The sequence below is a fragment of the Beta vulgaris genome, chromosome 9 (assembly GCF_026745355.1).
Source record: "Beta vulgaris subsp. vulgaris cultivar EL10 chromosome 9, EL10.2, whole genome shotgun sequence".
Lineage (NCBI taxonomy): Eukaryota > Viridiplantae > Streptophyta > Magnoliopsida > Caryophyllales > Amaranthaceae > Beta > Beta vulgaris.
Genome location: NC_079210.1, coordinates 6,600,146 through 6,619,166, shown reverse-complemented (window position 1 = coordinate 6,619,166; position 19,021 = coordinate 6,600,146). Strand labels below are relative to the sequence as shown.

Genomic DNA, 19,021 nt, shown 5'->3' with positions numbered 1-19,021 from the left:
TAGTCTTCTTTGTTTTTCAGTGGGTTTTTGTGCTTCAGTTAGACTTACTTGGGTTTTAGTTGGTCTTTATTCTTTTTCAGGTAGTCTACATTTTTCTTCAGGTAGTCTTCATTTTGTTTCAGTTAGTCTATTATTTCTTTCAGTTGGCCCATTATTTCTTTCAGTTGGTCCAACTGAAAGAAAAGAAAGTCTAACTGAAAGAAAAGAAAGTCTAACTGACAGAAAAGAAAGTCTAACTGAAAGAAAAGGAAGTCCAACTGAAAGAAAAGGAAGTCCAACTGAAAGAAAAGGAAGTCCAACTGAAAGAAAAGAAAGTCTAGCGGAAAGAAAAGAAAGTCCAACTGAAAGAAAACAAAGACCAACTGAAAAGAAAACAAAACACTAACCTCTGCTTTCTCTCACTTTCTTCTTCTTCTTCATTCCTCTGATACTCCATACAGCATCAGTCTTCGGTTGTTTCTGTCTCTCTCTCCTTCGTGATGCTGTTGTTGTTTCGTCGCTGCTGTTATTGATGCTTTTCGCCACTTCTTTCGCTGGAGATTCTTCTCTTCTGTCGTTGAGTAGCCACCTGGTGCTACTCCTGTTGTTGGTTTTTGTGGATGGTTGCGGTATCGTCGTCCCTGCTTTGCTCTCTCTTCACCCGCGCTGATGTGGTGCGGTGCTCGGCGCCACCTCCCCGCGTTGTTTTCGTCCACGTCTGTGCTCAGTTGCCATCGAAACCCTTCTTCCCTCACCAATGATTTTATCAGTCGCCGTCGAAGCTTCGAAACCCCCGGAGTCCATCTTAGTATAGCACTTCTTGTTATTGTTTCCGTGCTTTCTGGGTTCGACTCCGGGGTGTTGTTGCTGGTTTGCTTTATGGCTTCTACTGTGTTCGACGAGAACCCGCGCGCGTTAGGTTGGACTCAGTCAGTCCGACGGAAACTATTGGGTCAGACGGTCTGACCCAATACTTTCACTAAATCAAATGATTTGGGGTCTTAGACGAAAGATAAGACTTACTCAATCTCTCCTAATCTTATATACTTAAGATTCACTCAAAGCAATAAGGGTTTGTTTTAAACTTGAGACAAACTCAAAGCAAAAATTATAAAACACAGGTTTTTTTTATGATCAATCCAAAATTGATTTTCATTCATCATTTGTTCTCCTTATATAGAGATATGGAGCAGCAAGACAACACAAAGAAACACACCAAAAAACCCTAGTAAAACCGTCCTAAGTGAAACGATTTTAGGAGGTAATTAACTCACTCCTCGATTCACGCCCCTAACTAATGCTCAATCAATATTCTGTTACAAGCTTGTTAAAACAACAAATGATAAGCCTAAAAGCTAATGCCAACAGATGCCTACTTGCTTAAGCGTTACAAACAATCACTAGGCTTTATTTTAAGCTTGAAAAATAAATAGGAACCCAAACAGAACTTGGACTTCCTTTACAACCTTGCTTGCGATGCAAATAGAACTTGGGCTCTTCAAATGAGATGCATGCCTCAATCCACTTTCTAAGTTAGACAAGTAACAAACTCGAGATTATGAACAAATGGAGGAAAGCCAAGAGCTTTAAAACAAGTGCAACCGGTTCATGTAATCATGAACCAAAAAGTCTTTAAGTGGGCTAGACTTTGGATCATTATTACATCCTCTTTCTGCTCTTCTAAATTTCTTGTGTCATACTTCAATATTGCAAGTAAAAAAACGGATGGAGTATATTATTTAAACCTATCGATTCATTGTCTCGTGATCGCATCTGTGCCTTTTTGTTCAGAAAATGTTGTGTGCTAAACTTAATGTAGTGCTGATTTTGTTGCTGGAATAAGAGAGGAAGCAAGAATCAGATCTTGTCAAGTTATTGACATCCTATGAGATTAGAATGTGATTAAACTATCAACTATGAATGTATTACACTCAGGTAAGATTTGAGAATTGGGAATTTTTTTTTAAGAAGGGACATGAAAGCTGACAACTTGACCTCAACTCTTGTGTTATGTCAGGTACATGTACTTGGGACATCAGAAGGAGACCAAATGTTTTCTGTTATTCTATAATACTTCCTCAAAGAATCTGACCTACTTTGCTATTATATGAATTTCACACGAGCAAAGAATTTATATAGGGAATATTTGACAAAATTATTTCCATCTTGGTTCTAAATTAATAACAATAAACAAACTCTTTGTTGTACCACTTTGAAGTTTGAAAAGCTGTCTCGAACACTTCTTTGGTGTTTTTTTTTGCTCTTTACTCTTAATGCTAAACCCATTTATAAACAAAAAAACATTCAATAAAATCGCAACGGTCTCTGTATTCACTATTATGTAATGCTACTCTTGTGCTTCAATAACACAGTTAGTAAGCAAAATAGCTACACAAAATGGATATACGTTCACTTATTGCTCCAAGAAAGTTACATAATGGTTCTGTTTGGGGAAGTATTTTAGCTATCTTAAATGATAAGTTGCTAACCTATTTTAGGTGCTAAAATGATTAGCAGTGTTAGGAAATCACCTAAAATAAAATTTCCAGGTGGCTAAAATGACTTAAATGATAAGTTAAAAAATTTACCTTATTAAAATCAGGTGACTAGCAATATACTTGGAAAGATATCGTTTCTTTAAATTGTTAGTAGAATCATGGTGTACGAAGATCTTGTTATGTAGTAAGTACCAAATTTTGTCACAAGGTTTATATATATATATATATATGGTTGTAAGATGAATAGTATCACTGGGACGAAACCTCTAGCAGATTTACATGACTCGGAGGATTTATAACTATTTAGTGTTTGCATGGGGTGATATATCAAAAAGTTTCCGGTCTACCAAATATTAAGATGGTAGTATGACATAAGGTACCAAATACATTGACTTTGTGTTTGGAAAGTCAAAGCACATTGATAGGCGTACTCTTCATAGTAAGTATGAATTAGCATTAGATCATAATTTAGCAATTTACAAATTATGGCTCCACCCGACTCATTAAAGTACATTAATGAAGTTTCCGACCGTTAGATTAAACAATATGATGTTTGGATCATAAAATCAAGTCTGTCCTTAAGCTAACAATTAGATGATAATTTTCGTTGGATTAAGGTTATGCTACTGAGACAAAACTCGTGAAATATTCCTTGTGTCGTGTTAATGTTGACTATGTAGGGGGACCATACTATCATGTGGATTTCAACAACTAAAACTGAAGCACAAAAGGGGAATCTTAGTAGGGCTTGTGTTCTCATGCGTTATGCGTATGTTTAGCTACCACTTAATCTTGTTTGCGTACTAGGAAACTGGATCCAATGTGCAATTATTTTTGTGCTCCTCTCATTCTTATGTTTTGCTAATTTGTGTTTAGTTTTCATTGCCCTATTTTTTCTTTGCAGCATCCACATAGTTGAGGATCAAATTGGTGTTTTTCCGAATTGAATATTTTAGACCCAACTTTGGTCACTTATTATATGTGGTTAGATGTGGCTACCTTTGATGCTAGGTTAGTCTTAGCCGGTTCAAACATAACCGCCGAATTTAGCTGAAGGAGACTGCATATTTGATAGATGGGAGTTTAGTCCATGTTTGAACCAATTCAAGTTGCTCTTTAAATTATGGATTATACCCCTATAAAGTCTTAATACAGGGTTCTTTTGCAAAATCTAAATATAAGACCATCGAACAATGTATTTGGTTGAAAGCGTGTATCTTTTGTAGAAATAAAAAAAGAATATAAACTTGTAATTACCAAGAATACGTACCCTTACTTTTGATCACGCCGCAAGGTGGAAGGTCAAAGACTTCACTGCCAATAACTTTCATGCACCATTGGAAAGCTTTAAAAGTCCGTCAAAGTTTTTGAGTGGAGTGATGCCAAGGATACATCCTAGCTATGGAATCTTTTCATCAAGCAATGGACGATTTCATGTAGTGAAAGTTCCATCTTTTTGGATTCTAAATAGTGAAGACAATTCATGGGGTTTTAAGTGGTAAACTGCAATCCAATACATCATTGTACACTCGCTTGGACAAGCCACATACATAGCTTTGTAGTCATAATTGCTTTAACCACTTTATACGCTTCATAGGTGAATATGTTCAATATTTCTTTGAATTATGTTGTTTTCCTAAACTTACATGTTTCCAACATGCAATTTTCCTTGGAGATTTTCTTTTAGGTAAGTGAGGAGAACCCTACTGAATTGACATCTATTACATTTGTGAGTCAGAGTCATTGGAAATGATGGGAGATGATAAAGGAAACTTCATCCTAAAGAAACCCTAGTGGAATTTGATCTCATGATCTTAAAGTTATGAACTAATACCTTTACCATTAGGCCAAGCTTTAATTGGTATTTTTCTCGGAGACTAGATTCAATCTTAGATCCTACTTTTTCATAGCCAACATAGATAAAGTAGCCAAATAATTCCTATTTTAATTTTCTAAACACCAATATGGGGCATCTTGCTGTCTAAGAATCAGGTTGTGTTTAACAGGATCTCTCACAATCCTAATTCAGTGTATATACACATAAATCTAACTCAGGAGAAATATTTAACTTTTGCCAACGTACAAAGTTCAACCAATCATCGTACATGAAAGTACAATTGCATTCTTGCACTGCATGAGGTTCGAGAGCTGATATACCCATAACAGCTATTGGGCAGCAGTTGCCCATAACCGGGGCATTTTAGTAATTTCCCATGCTACAGTACCCCCCTAAAAAGAACAACCTGAATTTATTAGTTTTTGGGTTTCAAAAAAAAGAAACGGAAAACAGAGAGAAAAAGAGTTTGAGAGTGCGAAAGAAAGTCCGAAAGAAAAAAAAAACAAAAAAGAACCAAAATTTACATGCGAAATCATGAAATAAGAAGTGAAGTGTTCAAATCTTCTATCATCAACAAAGCGATGGTGTAGAAAGTGCTGTCAAAAACGTGGAGGAAGGTTGTCCAATTGAGAAATTTCGAAATTGCGAATGACTTACATTGATTCAAGGTTGAAGAAGAAAAGTTGCAATTGAGGTAATTTCTGTTTTCGTTGAAGGTTTATATATATATGTAATTTGAATATTTTAGGGTAAATTGTTGATATGATTAGAAATTGGTATGGTAGTTGGTTGTAGAAATTTCTGTGATGTTTTTGTTTGTTTTTCAGCTTAAATTTGTTTAAATATTTTGTTATTTGTACGAAAAATGTAGATGATTCAAATGTGTGTAGATGATGTATTCGAAAATTCATCAAAAATCATAGAAACCTTCGTTTGTGTTTTTGACAGCACTTTGATCATGTTTTGATCTGTTTTTCGTTTCTTTAAATACTTGAATGGTTTGTGTTGCAATTATTTGATCTGTTTTTGGGTTGCAATTGTTTGTGTTGTGAATGTTGTTAATTGTAGGAAATTTAGGGTTTCGTTTAATGTTATCATGTTTAGGATATAATTGTATAATTGTAATGTAGGGATAATGAGGAAGAGTGGTGGAAGGTCGAGTGATAGGGAGTATGTTTCAGAAGCTGAATGTTTGGAGGTAATGTAATTGATAAATGGTGATTTGTTGATTTTGGTGAAATTTTGAGACATAACTCTGAAAATTTGACAGCAGCAGGAAGGTGGTAGGAAATATAAATCGAAGAAGAAGCGTAAGAGCTTAAGGGACGATGGAGTTGGGAAGCAGGTAATAAAAAATATGAATAGAAGAAATCATGAAGGTTGTAATGATATTAAAAACATGTATGTATGCAGGGTGGAAAGCGTAAAAAAGTGGTAGATAAAAAACTTGTATTGAGTCCAGAGATATTCAGAGTGAGTTAAAATATTTGCGATGTTTTGTTGGTATAACATAGCTTGTTAATATGATGCAAAAGTGATATAAAGTGTTATAAAATTGGGTTTGCAGGGTATAGAAAAATCTGTAGGCGGTGAAGTGAAGTCGCGCAGTGAAGTGCTGAAAACACAACTAGCTAAGTGTAAAGGGGCGCAAGCAAATGTAAACTGTAGGGTTGAGACCTTAGGTAAAATTATTGGTGGTTTTTGTGAGATGAAAAGGCAATGGGTTAGAGACATGGGTTTTGAGGGATTACTTTATTTGAGGGGGAAGAGATTACCACGGAATTTTTGCTATTGGTTGATGACATTGGTAGACACTTGTAGGAATGTGATAATGTTCCCGGGGGGGATAGAGTACCCTATGGATAAGCGACAGGTGCATTGGGTATTAGGTATACCTCATGGACCGAAAAGAGTTCCACTTGTAGCACGAAATGAAAATGTTAAGAGGGCAGTACTAGAAATACAGCAGAAGTATGGTTCCTCAGTTGGTATTCCTATGGTAAAGGTAATTGAGAAGGTTGAGGGGATAAGTCATTCGGAGGATGAAGTTGAATTCAAGACTGCATTCTTGATGCTTGCTTTGTGTGATTTTTTGTGCCCAACAACATGTAGAAGGTTAGAGAGTGACTTAGTGGTTGCATCAACATTGGCCGTGGATGCTCACAAATATGATTGGGCGTCGCTTGTATTGGATAAGTTATTAGTACATGCGCGTCACTTTGCAGAAAAGTTTTACAGGGAAGGGTATGCGAAAGGTTGTGGAGGTTGCACGTATTTTCTTGCGGTTAGTGATATATTATAATTGTGTATTTATTATATTTGTGTATTTATTATATTTGGATATGTATGTTTGTAGATGATTATGTTTGTAGATGATGATAGAATATTTTATTGTCTTGCAAAATTGATATAGATTATGTACCTTGATCGATTGCATCGTCCTCCTGTGCGTTGGGGATTATTTCCGAGGTTAAAAGCGTGGTCTGCGAAAGATGTGACTGAAGCGAAAGAAGCTGATCGACAAAGTGGGAAGGGAGATTATGGGAATATTGGGGTATGAATTATGGTTTGTTGTATGTTACATATTAGTTAAAATATCCTAACTTATATCTTGTCATTAGTGCATTGACTTGGCGTACGGTGAGAAACATCCGTTAGTTGCGAGAGACACGATGGGACCTCAATGCATGTCTTACGAGGTAGTAACTTATTGTTACTGTTGAGCATTTTAAACTTTAAAATTTTGTACATTACAAAAGTTTGCAATAATGATGACCAGATTGCTGCTCTTGTGTTGAGTGGAATGGGATTGGAAATTAATCCATTGCACCGTAATCGTAATGCATTTGATGATAATTTGGATTCGGATTCTGATCACCGGCCCAAGTCGTAATCGCCGAAGGGGCCAAGGGACAAGCTTAACCCTTATCAGCGCAAAATGCAGAAGAAACGTGTTGAAGAATGTCGAGGTTTTATGAATAACAATAACATAATTTTTTATTTTAATCTTGAACTGGACTTTATATATGTTATTTATATATTATGAAAACTAGGTTGCAAACTTTGAATCTTGAACTGGACTTCATATATGTTATTTATAAATTATGAATACTATGTCTTTTTATTTGAATCTTGAACTGGACTTCATATATGTTATTTATAAATTATGAATACTATGTCTTTTTATTTGAATCTTGAACTGGACTTCATATATGTTATTTATATATTATGAAAACTATGTTGTTATCTTTGAATCTTGAAATGGACTTCATATATGTTATTTATATATTATGAATACTATGTTGCAAACTTTGAATCTTGAACTGGACTTCATATATGTTATTTATATATTATGAAAACTATGTTGCAATCTTTGAATCTTGAACTGGACCTCATATATGTTATTTATATATTAAGAAAACTATGTTGCAAACTTTTAATCTTGAACTGGACCTCATATATGTTATTTATATATTATGAATACTAGGTTGCAAACTTTTAATCTTGAACTGGACCTCATATATGTTATTTATATATTATGAAAACTATGTTACAAACTTTCAATCTTGAACTGGACCTAATATATGTTATTTATATATTATGAATACTAGGTTGCAAACTTTTAATCTTGAACTGGACCTCATATATGTTATGCGTGTTTATTATGCGTGTTTATTATGTACATAGCTTCTTATGCGTGTTTATGAAACCTGCTTATTATGCGTGTTTATGAAATGCTATATCATGTTGTATGTGAAGGTGTTGAAGGTGAAGATGAATGTGGTGGAGGAAGTGAAAGTGGTATGGGAGGTGTGGGAGGCAGTGGTATGGGAGATGTGGGAGGCAGTGGTGGTATGGGAGATGTGGGAGGCAGTGGTGGTGTGGGAGGTGTGGGAGGCAGTGGTGGTGTGGGAGGCAGTGGTGGTATGGGAGGTGTGGGAGGCAGTGGTGGTGTGGGTGGCAGTGGTGGCATGGGAGGTGTGGGAGGCAGTGGTGGTGTGGGTGGCAGCGGTGGTGTGGGAGGTGTGGGAGGCAGTGGTGGTGTGGTGGCAGTGGTGGTGTGGGAGAAAATGGTGGTCTGGGAGGGAGGAAGGCATTGTTGGTGGTGTGGGAGTAAGTGGTGGTCTGGGAGGAGGAAGTGAAGGCAGTGGAGGAAGGCAAGATGGCAGTGGTGGTATGGGAGGCAGTGGTGGTATAGGAGGAGGAAGGGAAGGCAGTGGTGGCAGTGGTGTAGGAAGTGCAGCAGCAAGTTCGTCTATAAGTAGGGTGATAAAGTTGGTGAGTCAACGGATAAAAATGTTGAGTGATGATGGTGATTGTGATGGTGGACCTAGTACATCGAGGTATGAGTGGGGATTTGCATTCGATCCCCCTGTTGTTGGAGACAATTTAGGTCCTGAAAGCTCTGCGGCGGGAAACTTGGAAACCATATCAGGAAGCTTAGGAGCTTGTCGCGAACAAAAGGATCATCGAAAGAATGAAGAAGAGTAGGAGGAAGCGGGTTACAAGAGCCAGTGCAAGGATACGTGATAAGGAATTTAATGTTCAACTTATACCTAGAGAGTATCCAAACTTTAAGTCAAAGCTAATGAAGTTTATTTATGATGAAAAACCGGACGCCAATGCGTAAGTTTCTCTATTTTATCAAGTAGTACACAGGTTTTTATAGTAACATTGATGTGTATTTGATGGTTTGATGGTTTCAGGGAAGAAGTCGTAATGGTAAAATGTGGGACATTGGTTGCTACCTTAGAAGAATGCAAGACAGTGCTTGGTGGCACACAATGCGTTCACGAGAATGTAAGTTCATATGCTTGTTAAATAATTTGTAAATAAAAACGATATTAATTTGTAAAGGAAGCAACTTTAATGCAGTACGTAAGGGTGGCTGTGCAATGTATACGCGCATGTGGCGGAGGAAATTTGGAAACTCTAGTATACGTTTTATGATCGATCCTACATTTGCGGTAAGGTTTTATTATTAGATCAATGCAATATTAGTAAATATTAGTAATATTTAAAAGCACTAATGGGGGTTGTATATGCAGGCTCGGGTATTTGAGAATGTGCGGAGATCGGGAGATTGGAACGATTGTCGTGAAATTGGATGTGCTGTTGCTAAAGGATTTAAGGGAGTTCACGCCAATCGTATATTTGGGGTAAGGAAATAGTATGAGAATAATGAATTAATACGCTAAAAATCATGAGTAGTATATGTATGAGTATGGTAATTTGATTGTTTGATATTGGTAGTAGTGCACTATAAACTATAAACTATAAACTATAAAACCCTTAAACCCTTAGGAAAGAAGCTGAAGGTTTGATAGATGGTTAAGTTGGTCAAAATTATTTGGCCATTTGAAGGATTTGTATATACGAATGTTTAGAATCTTTCCTCATCTCATAAATTGTTGATTTAATATGAGTGGGATATGTGAAACTTTGATGGTGTGACTGATGTAATCATGGTTGGTTATTAAGTTGATTGTAATAGCCTAAATAATATGTGTGAAGAACTGGGAATTGTTCTTGTGTGAAGAACTGGACCTCATATATGTTATTTATATATTATGAATACTAGGTTGCAAACTTTTAATCTTGAACTGGACCTCATATATGTTATTTATATATTATGAATACTAGGTTGCAAACTTTTAATCTTGAACTAGACCTCATATATGTTATTTATATATTATGAATACTATGTTGCAAACTTTCAATCTTGAACTGGACCTCATATATGTTATTTTTATATTATGAAAACTAGGTTGTTATCTTTGAATCTTGAACTGGACCTCATATATGTTATTTTTATATTATGAAAACTAGGTTGCAAACTTTCAATCTTGAACTGGACCTAATATATGTTATTTATATATTATGAATACTAGGTTGCAAACTTTTAATCTAGAACTGGACCTCATATATGTTATTTTTATATTATGAAAACTAGGTTGCAAACTTTCAATCTTGAACTGGACCTCATACATGTTATTTTTATATTATGAAAACTAGGTTGCAAACTTTCAATCTTCAACTGGACCTCATACATGTTATTTTTATATTATGAAAACTATGTTGCAAACTTTCAATCTTGAACTGGACCTCATATATGTTATTTTTATATTATGAAAACTATGTTGCAAACTTTCAATCTTGAACTGGACTTCATATTTGGTTATGGTAGGTCTTTGTTCCAGTTTTGGAAGACAGAAAATGGTGGTGTGCTGCGTTTTCTGTTAACAGTGAGGAGGTGTGGGTCATAGATGCACACCGTCCAAATTCATTGGAGCACCATGCAAGGCCATTGAGGAATTGGTAAAGAAACGAGTTGATATTATATGGTGTTTGTTAAATAGTTGTTATCAAATTGAGTTATGATAGTCATATTATTTGTAATAGGCGATTGGGGTTGATATTCTCTTCTCAAGCTTTGAAGGGCAATGGTTACCTGGGCAAATAACAAAATGGGAGAGGAAGGCGGTGAATATGGACGACGCCCATAGTGAATGGTAAATTTAATGTTGTTTTGTGTGGCATATTTGAAGGAAGTGGTCATAGGGTTTGTAATATAAGTTATTGTGTGTGTAGTGATGAAAGTGGGATCCACATGCTATTGGCAATAAAGGGGTGTGCAGCGCGTTACAAATTTGAGTATTTATCGGTGAGTAGTGTTTGTGACTTTAAATTTTGCATTATATGTATTACTTTGGGAACGTGACTAAAGTTAGTGATGTAATTGCAGCCTGCTAATATAAAGGAGGAAAGGAAGTGGCTGCTTACAGAAGATTTGCTTTGTGAAGGCAATGAGCTAAAAGATAAGGTGAAGAAGATGATTGGTAGTAAAGTATGGGGGTAGTACTAAAGTTAGGCCTTTAAAAGACATTTTGGGTTCTATAGGACGCAAAGGGTTTGGGGGTCAGGACGCAAAGGGTGGTGTGAATATTTTGGGTAATATATGAGATATCGTGTGTTTTTTTTGGGGGTAAGCTATGCCATATCGTACGTGGGCATACTTGTTAAGTGGCCATATGTGTTTATTTATAATTTTGGTGTAAAATGTTTAAATGTTTAAATGTTTAAATGTTTGTTTAGGTGGACATACTTGTTCGTGGGCTTGTTAGGCAATCATTTTTGTGTAGCTTCACTTCATTTATTGCATCAAGTGATGGACATGTGAGGGACAAATTGATAATGTAGCAAACATAATTAAATAACAAAGTGAAAATGTCGTAAACATAATTAAATAACAAAGTGAGAAAATGTGGTAGCAAATTTATTGAAATAAGTAAAGCACACTTAGCAAACATAATTAAATAACAAACTGAAAATAAGTACTTTGGGTAGAAGAAGTTCATAATGTACGTTACTAGTAAATACGAACAGTTTGTATGTTGCAAAATAATCCCAATGGGCCTATAGCGAATTCGGCCCGTCTAAGTGGTAGAGTAGAAGATAATACAACACGTGCTTCTCTACGTGTTCTTCCATCTGTATCCTCTTTCGTGAGGAAGATACGGATGTTTATTAGTCCGGTCCAATACATACCAAGACTTGGTTGCACCATCCTTCCACTACTTTGCACTTGATGAACGTGACCCCTCGTTCCCCGTACGGAGCTGCCAACTACGTCAGTAACCTCGTTTGTGATGATGATAGCGGAGTTGTATTGATTAGCTAATTCATTAAGAGTAGTATTCACTTTTCGCAAAAAAGTACTCCTTGCTGTTATATCATTAGTACTAAAATAAGAGCGGCATAGGGCCGTTATTGAATCGAGTACCAGTAGGCGTATAGGTCGAGTAGTAAGTAAGGAATTCTCCATTAGGGTTTTAAGATTGTCTAGGACAACAATCATTTCCTCGGGGGAATTAACTTGTTTCACAATGATGTTGTCTAAGGGATTTTCATTTGAATCATAAATTGTGCGACATTTAATTGCTAATGTGCTGGCTCTAGTTGATGGAAAAGGCCCACTTGTGTTTAAGTATATAGATCCACAGTAAAGACCACCAAGTCTTGGTGGCAATTGTGCACACATTACAGCTTGTAGGCATAATTGAGTTTTACCTGATGCGTTCTCGCCACAAACCTCGGTAATGGAGCGTGTTGCAATGCCGCCGTTAAGTATTTGGTCGATAGAATTACAATGTAGAGAAATTTTTGCCGTTGACATGGCTTTACCTTAATTTTAGACGTTTCGTTTTCGCATATATATTGTATTCACAATGTTTTTTAGGAATGAAGGTAGAATGTTTTTTATGGAATGAAGGTAGAATGTTTTTTATGGAATGAAGGGAATGTTTTTATGGAATGATATAGTTATATTACATATGCAAGTTATATTTATAGGCAAATATAGAAAACAAATGCCTTGAAACGTTTGTGTTAAAAAATAAATTGGGCTAGAATTTGGGCATGTGGTGTGGGAAGAAGGGCCGAAGAAGGGCCACGGACTAATTTGTTTTAAATAATGTTTTGGAGGTAAAGCCCGCCAGCTGTGCCGAGGGACTAATTAAAAAAAAAAATTTAAAGAGCTAAAAACAGCTGTTTGACACAACACCTCAATGTCCAGCTGCTGTTGTTTTAGCCCGAGAACCGAGAAGGTGTGCAGAGCTTGCACGCAAGCCCACAACAAATCTGCTGCAACACGCCACCTACATCTAGAGAATTGGGCTTGCTGCAACACGCCACCTACATCTAGAGAATTGGGCTTCATCCTATCACATCCTATAATTGTAGACCTTCTTTTTGCAGACCCATCATATCTATGAATTATTTACAGCATATATTTAAAAAAAAAATAAAGGTGAATTAAAAAAACGTACATACATATAGTGGATTTAGTTCTTACAATTGCAAAAACATAAGTTGTTACAATTAACATTAGAGTAAGAAACATACAATTAAACGTTGATTTCATAAGAAAAAGCATACAATTAAACTAACGCTTATGGAATTAAGATAATTGTAATTAAGATAATTCCTCCACACAGTGCATCACAGTCCCTGCAAAAATTATTAACAAGAATAATATTAATAGGTATAAAAATTTGTAACTTATGAAAAAACCAACACATATATTTATAACGTTACCTTGAAAATGATCTTCATTCATATAATTCCCATAAACGTTGTTGGTAATCTGTTCATAGCTAGTTTTGTGGGTCCCACATAACCACCGTACTCCGGTTTCACAAGTCCCGAGGCGGCCTCCCACTCATATTGGGCCCCCTTGACGAGACCATAAATAATGAAATTGATTGGGGGTCGCTCGGGTTTCGAAAAGTACAATTAAACGAGGCCTATGGTTGTGAATGGTATCCAAAAGATTATTTATAAATCCCGGCCTTGTAATTCCTCTCGTACTCCAAATAATAATTGGACTATATAGTGCAATATTTGGGGAATGGTTGTTGAGCATCGGGTGGATTTTAACGAAATTGAAAGGCCGATAGAACCCATCTTTCCTCACAACCATTTCCGTAATGAGGACATTGATCTGGTTGAATTCCTCAATTACATGTAGGATCTCCATGGCATCTTCATATGTAGCCATTACCACATTACATGGCCTTCTTTGGAGAGCTAAAATTCTCCCTCTGTTGTACATAATGGGGTAAGGGTCCATCACATTTTCAAATTCCCGTGGCACAATATGATCTTCAACGCGTTGCATGTCAAGTTTCACCATCTGCCACCTTATCAAAACTCGCGCGGGTGCTGGAACCCCTCCTAAATCACTTAAAGAAGGTGTACGCGTGCCTCACATAACCATCAGGACCAACCATGTAGAGTGGCAACATGTGGGTAGGCCATGAAGGGAAAGGATTCCTCATTAAGTGTCGCACTTGATGAGCATTCAAGTAGACCCGGTTTTCCTCAGCAACATCTCTTGTTGGTGGTAAAGTAACGATGTTGGTTGACATTAATATGAGGTGCCTCCCTAGTGAATGGTGCCCTTTGCCTTACACCATAACTCCGGCCGGTTCATAGTGGAAATTTTGTGGTGGAGGAACCATGGGAAATTGGTTTCAATTAGTTTGAAGTGGTTTAAGTAATTGTCAATATGAGGGGGGTGGCAAAGGCATTAACTATATATAACAAGTGACATATTGGAAGTTGGGCCCCATCTTTTTGGTTGTGAGGACCTATTGGCATTATATAATGTAAAGGGATTAGCAAAGCAATTGCAAGTAGAAGTAATATGCAAGGGTCTAGTGGTTCTTCGAGTAGTGTTGGTCGGAAAAAAAATCCAATTAAATGCTATCATCGCCGGCAAGCTAATATCCGCACCGCCAATGGGGGCCCTAACGCCGGAAGAAAATTCTATGGTTGTGCAGCATGGCCTGTAAGCATTTTATTTTAATCATATTAAGTCTTCTTTAATTTTTATTATGTTACATGCATTTTGTTGTCTAATTATAATTTATTTATTTTTAATAGTCGGATGATTGTGGCTTTTTTATTTGGGAGGACGATTTACACTCTCATTTAACGGATGAACATATGAAGAACAAAGATGCAATTATAGAGGAACTTACAGAGGTAAACAGGAAATTACAAGCTAAGGTGCATCAATTGAAGGAAAAAAAAATTGTTTTGGAGAAGACAAACAAATATCATCAATTGAAGATGGAGTCCATGGCTAGTAGGGAGAAGATATTGCTTATTAGTTGTCTACTATCAATGTTATTGTTGTTTCTTATGACTCGGGTTTAGATTATGGTTGTTAGGAGTCGGGTTCGGTTTATGCTTTTCTAATGTACTACTGTTGGGGACCTCGTTATGTTATTATATGATATGATTCATATTACTTCTATATGAGATATGATTACTGCTATACGAGATATGATTACTGCTATATGAGATATGATTCTTAGAACCACTGATATGATTAACATTAACAGATACACATTAAGAGATAGTTGTCCAAAAGCTTGCAAAAGATGATCAGAACTTAGTTACACCATTTAGCAATTCATAACCTACTTTTATGATAGTTGTCCAAAAAAAACCAAAAGCACATAGCCAATTGTAGTAATCCAAATCAGCTCGCGAGTGGGTCATGAACATAATTAATCTTCAATGGTGGTGGCCGCAGCTACAAATAAGCAACAACGTACGAAATCGTTAGAATAATGATAAGCATATTAGTTCTACATTTCATATTTTTGGTAATACTATTTTACTATTTAAATAAAACCAAGTCTTTTTATAAGATATAATTAAATTGTATAATTTTGTATTAATCAACGGAAAATAAAAATGTTTATCATGCAAAATTCTTTTTAAATAAGTCTAAGTAATTGTTAATGCAAATTGTTCCGCGCATCAAAGAATTAATACATATAATAAGAACACCACAAATAACTTTAAATTACCAACTTTAAATTACCCAGTTAAAAAATAAAATATTTAACTTTACATTACCAATAAGCCGGAAAAGTCAATCATACTTACCTCAAAAAAAGTCTTGAGCATCATAGGCTATTTCTTCAGAGTCTTCATCATCAAAGACTTCTTCCTTAACATTAAGGTAGATAGTGGTTCCTCTTTGGCTACCATAGTCTACTATGCTTCGAACCTCAGTTTTTTTTCCTTTGCCTTTCTCTTTAGATGGGATTTTTCCTTTGGTGGTTGTTTTTTCTGTTTTTTTCGGGTCGCTTGAACATCATAACTGTGCTTCGATTTTTTTGTGCATTTCCCTTTTTTTTTTCCCCCTGAAACGCTTAAGGTAGACCTACAAGGGGGTGTATCAAAAAAAGCCTCCATAAATTCTATCGTTTCTTTCAATGTTTCGTACGTTTCTTCGCTCAGTAGTTCAGCGGCTTCGCCGGAATAGAACATTTCCAGGCGTATAGGGTGCCATCAGTGATTGAATTGCCAAGAACGTGCATAAATGACGTTTTGCTTATTGCGCCTGCTTCTCTAAGTTCTTCTGTAATTTTCAAGAAGAGTGCCATCAGTGGGGTTTAGGGAGGGCGGTGTTTTCGGTGGTGGGGTGTTTAGGTGGGTGTTTTTGGTGTAGAAAATGCTGAAGAAGATGAGAGAGGAGAGAGACGACGATGTGAGATGTGAGATGAAGGTTGAAAAAAGTTAATTAGTAGTAATTGACTATTTAATAAACTTCTGTTAACAAGGGGGGAAGAAATATTCATTAACTCACTTATTAATGAACTTCGGTTTTCAAGAGTAAATATTCATTAACTCACTTATTAATGAAATTCGGTTCGGCTTTGAATAGTAGTGGGAAGAAATAAATTTTCAAATAATATTTACAAATAAATAATACGTTGACCAACTTATATTCGTCTACTAATACTCAACTTATATTTGTCTACTATTTTAACTAATATTATATTCACTTATATCATGTTCGTCTACTATAATATTAAATTCACTATATCATATCCGTCTACTTCTATATTATATCATATCGTGGAGGTTTATATATGTGTAATACTCACTATTCTATATCATATCAATTCTATCATTTTTAGTATTATAGTATTGTCTATGTATAATATTATAGTATATTCATAGTATTAGTATTATACTATTTTCAATGTATTGTCTATACATAACACTACTATTATGTATAGTATTATATGTATAGTGTAATGGTATTATCTATGCTTAATCATAGTATTATATGTATAGTATAATGGTTTTAATCAGAGTATTATGATATTTATGTTTATTATAATGGTATTGTCTATGTATAATAAAACTATTATATGTGTAGTATAATGGTATTGTCTATTATATATCTGGACGTTATATATACACTTATGTTTATTACGATATAGTATAGTATTATACTATTATATGTGTATATGAAACTTATTACCATTTATTATCTAATAGTCTTCAATTGTTATTATTAACATTTATATCTTCCAATAGTCTTCAATTGTTATTATTATTAATAATTACTATATACCATGTTATTCTACCTTACTTGTTAAAGTTGAACATAATACTATAGTACTCACATCACTCACTATAATACTATAATAATAGATATAATAATACTAGAGATTGTATACTATGGTTATATATCTAAGAAAGTAATTGAATTTATTGGACCTTATTCACCTTATTTTAGATATGATAAACTTCTTTCACGATATGATATTAAATAATTGTAATAAGACAACATAGGTTTCAGATATGATAACATATAATAGAATATAATTATGATATTTATGTTTATTATAATGGTATTGTCTATGTATAATAAAACTATTATATGTGTAGTATAATGGTATTGTCTATTATGATATCGTGGACGTTATATATTACACTTATGTTTATTATGATATAGTATAGTATTATACTATTATATGTGTATATGAAACTTATTACCATTTATTATGTAATAGTCTTCAATTGTTATTATTAACATTTATATCTTCCAATAGTCTTCAATTGTTATATATTAATATTTATTATATACCATGTTATTCTACCTTACTTTTTAAAGTTGAACATAATACTATAGTACTCACATCACTATAATACTATAATAATAGATATAATAATACTAGAGATTGTATACTATGGTTATATATCTAAGAAAGTAATTGAATTTATTGGACATTATTCACCTTATTTTAGATATGATAAACTTCTTGCACGATATGATATTAAATAAGTGTAATAAGACAACATAGGTTTCAGATATGATAACATATAATAGAATATAACATAGTAATGTAGTTATTAAATTGCAAATACGATATGATATGATTATAGAAATGTCCAATAATTAATGTTATATAATAAAGGTTTATCATATCTTTTATAGTATATCCTTACACATATTATACAAACTTTCAAAAGCGTGCGTGACACTCTTTTAGTATATCCTTAGTTATATAACAAGAGTACACAGTTTTATAATTTATCATATCTTTTCACTTTTATATCATATCATGGGGCTTTTATATCAGACCACTAGAATTAGATATCATATCAGTTTTGTACCATTAATTGATATATTAAGCTGCGTTTTGTATATGTTATTTAATTTTTTTCGGCCACTTTATCTATTTCACCCCATCCCAAACTGATATGATTCATTACCCATACTGATATGATTTTGTACACAACTGATATGATTTTGTACACAACTGATATGATTATGTACACAAGTACTAATATGATCATTACAACTTATATGATTCATTTATTGTTTCGAATTGTTTCGAACATAACCAATAATACATTACTTTTGAGTTACATAATAACTCATTTCACCTTCCTTCACAAAACTTATCAGTTACATATACTAATACATTAGACTTCATATACTAATATTACATTAGACTTCATATACTAATATTACTTACGACTTCATATACTAATACATTAGTTATGACTTCATATACTAATACATTACTTTTCATCTACTAATACATTAACAAAACACATAGATTACTAAATCATAATAAGAGTACTTAGATTTACAATCTTAACCTCCCAAATAATTAATAATTACGTAGATGACGTCCCCATCAAGAGTACACCTTGACTATCAAAGGTACCTTCAAGGTCAACACGTGCCTGTTCAAGGTACAAAGAAACAATACTGGGCTCTATTCCCTCCATAGAAGCCCACAACATAGCAAGTCTTTGTAGTTTAGTAGTGCATTTCATCCGGAATATCCTTACTGTGGGCTTCGTTTGTAGATCACGCATT

General features: G+C 34.6%; 3 protein-coding genes and 1 long non-coding RNA gene across 9 annotated transcripts; 3 read left to right on the top strand and 1 right to left on the bottom strand.

Moving 5' to 3' along the window:
- Positions 1-4,597: 4,597 nt before the first annotated feature.
- LOC125493340 (uncharacterized) lies at positions 4,598-8,191 on the top strand. 6 transcript variants are annotated; one of them, XM_048636604.2, is made up of 9 exons: positions 4,598-5,008; positions 5,445-5,512; positions 5,591-5,659; positions 5,728-5,787; positions 5,882-6,598; positions 6,728-6,868; positions 6,936-7,013; positions 7,094-7,283; positions 8,074-8,191. In XM_048636604.2, exons 2-8 carry the CDS (start codon positions 5,450-5,452, stop codon positions 7,205-7,207), a joined length of 1,242 nt encoding a protein of 413 aa, XP_048492561.2. In that variant the 5' UTR covers positions 4,598-5,008; positions 5,445-5,449; the 3' UTR covers positions 7,208-7,283; positions 8,074-8,191. The 6 variants fall into 6 exon arrangements, with proteins under 6 accessions (XP_048492561.2, XP_048492559.2, XP_048492560.2 ...); XM_048636602.2 differs by having other exon boundaries at positions 5,585-5,659; XM_048636603.2 differs by having other exon boundaries at positions 4,599-5,008; positions 5,588-5,659.
- Positions 8,192-8,783: 592 nt separating this feature from the next.
- On the top strand, positions 8,784-11,374 carry LOC125493814 (uncharacterized). Its single transcript, XM_057392058.1, has 7 exons — positions 8,784-8,940; positions 9,021-9,114; positions 9,190-9,281; positions 9,363-9,473; positions 10,502-10,632; positions 10,717-10,826; positions 11,060-11,374. The coding sequence occupies exons 2-6, from the start codon at positions 9,042-9,044 to the stop codon at positions 10,775-10,777; spliced, it is 468 nt and encodes a 155-aa protein (XP_057248041.1). The 5' UTR covers positions 8,784-8,940; positions 9,021-9,041; the 3' UTR covers positions 10,778-10,826; positions 11,060-11,374.
- A 309-nt stretch (positions 11,375-11,683) lies between these two features.
- On the bottom strand, positions 11,684-12,490 carry LOC125493815 (DNA repair protein XRCC3 homolog). The gene has a single exon (XM_048637338.1). The coding sequence runs from the start codon at positions 12,488-12,490 to the stop codon at positions 11,684-11,686; it is 807 nt and encodes a 268-aa protein (XP_048493295.1).
- Positions 12,491-14,379: 1,889 nt separating this feature from the next.
- On the top strand, positions 14,380-15,141 carry LOC125493341 (uncharacterized). Its single transcript, XR_007269889.2, has 2 exons — positions 14,380-14,665; positions 14,761-15,141. It is a non-coding gene; the product is annotated as an uncharacterized LOC125493341 (long non-coding RNA).
- The last annotated feature ends 3,880 nt before the right edge of the window (positions 15,142-19,021 follow it).

Coding starts and splice junctions, on each gene's coding strand:
- LOC125493815 (XM_048637338.1), bottom strand. CDS start 12,490: ATGTCAACGGCAAAAATTTCTCTACATTGTAATTCTATCGACCAAATA.
- LOC125493340 (XM_048636602.2), top strand. CDS start 5,450: ATGAGGAAGAGTGGTGGAAGGTCGAGTGATAGGGAGTATGTTTCAGAA. Junction 5,513..5,584: donor CAGAAGCTGAATGTTTGGAG/GTAATGTAATTG, acceptor AAAATTTGACAG/CAGCAGGAAGGTGGTAGGAA. Junction 7,014..7,093: donor CTCAATGCATGTCTTACGAG/GTAGTAACTTAT, acceptor AATGATGACCAG/ATTGCTGCTCTTGTGTTGAG.
- LOC125493814 (XM_057392058.1), top strand. CDS start 9,042: ATGTGGGACATTGGTTGCTACCTTAGAAGAATGCAAGACAGTGCTTGG. Junction 9,115..9,189: donor CACAATGCGTTCACGAGAAT/GTAAGTTCATAT, acceptor ACTTTAATGCAG/TACGTAAGGGTGGCTGTGCA. Junction 9,474..10,501: donor ACGCCAATCGTATATTTGGG/GTAAGGAAATAG, acceptor TGGTTATGGTAG/GTCTTTGTTCCAGTTTTGGA.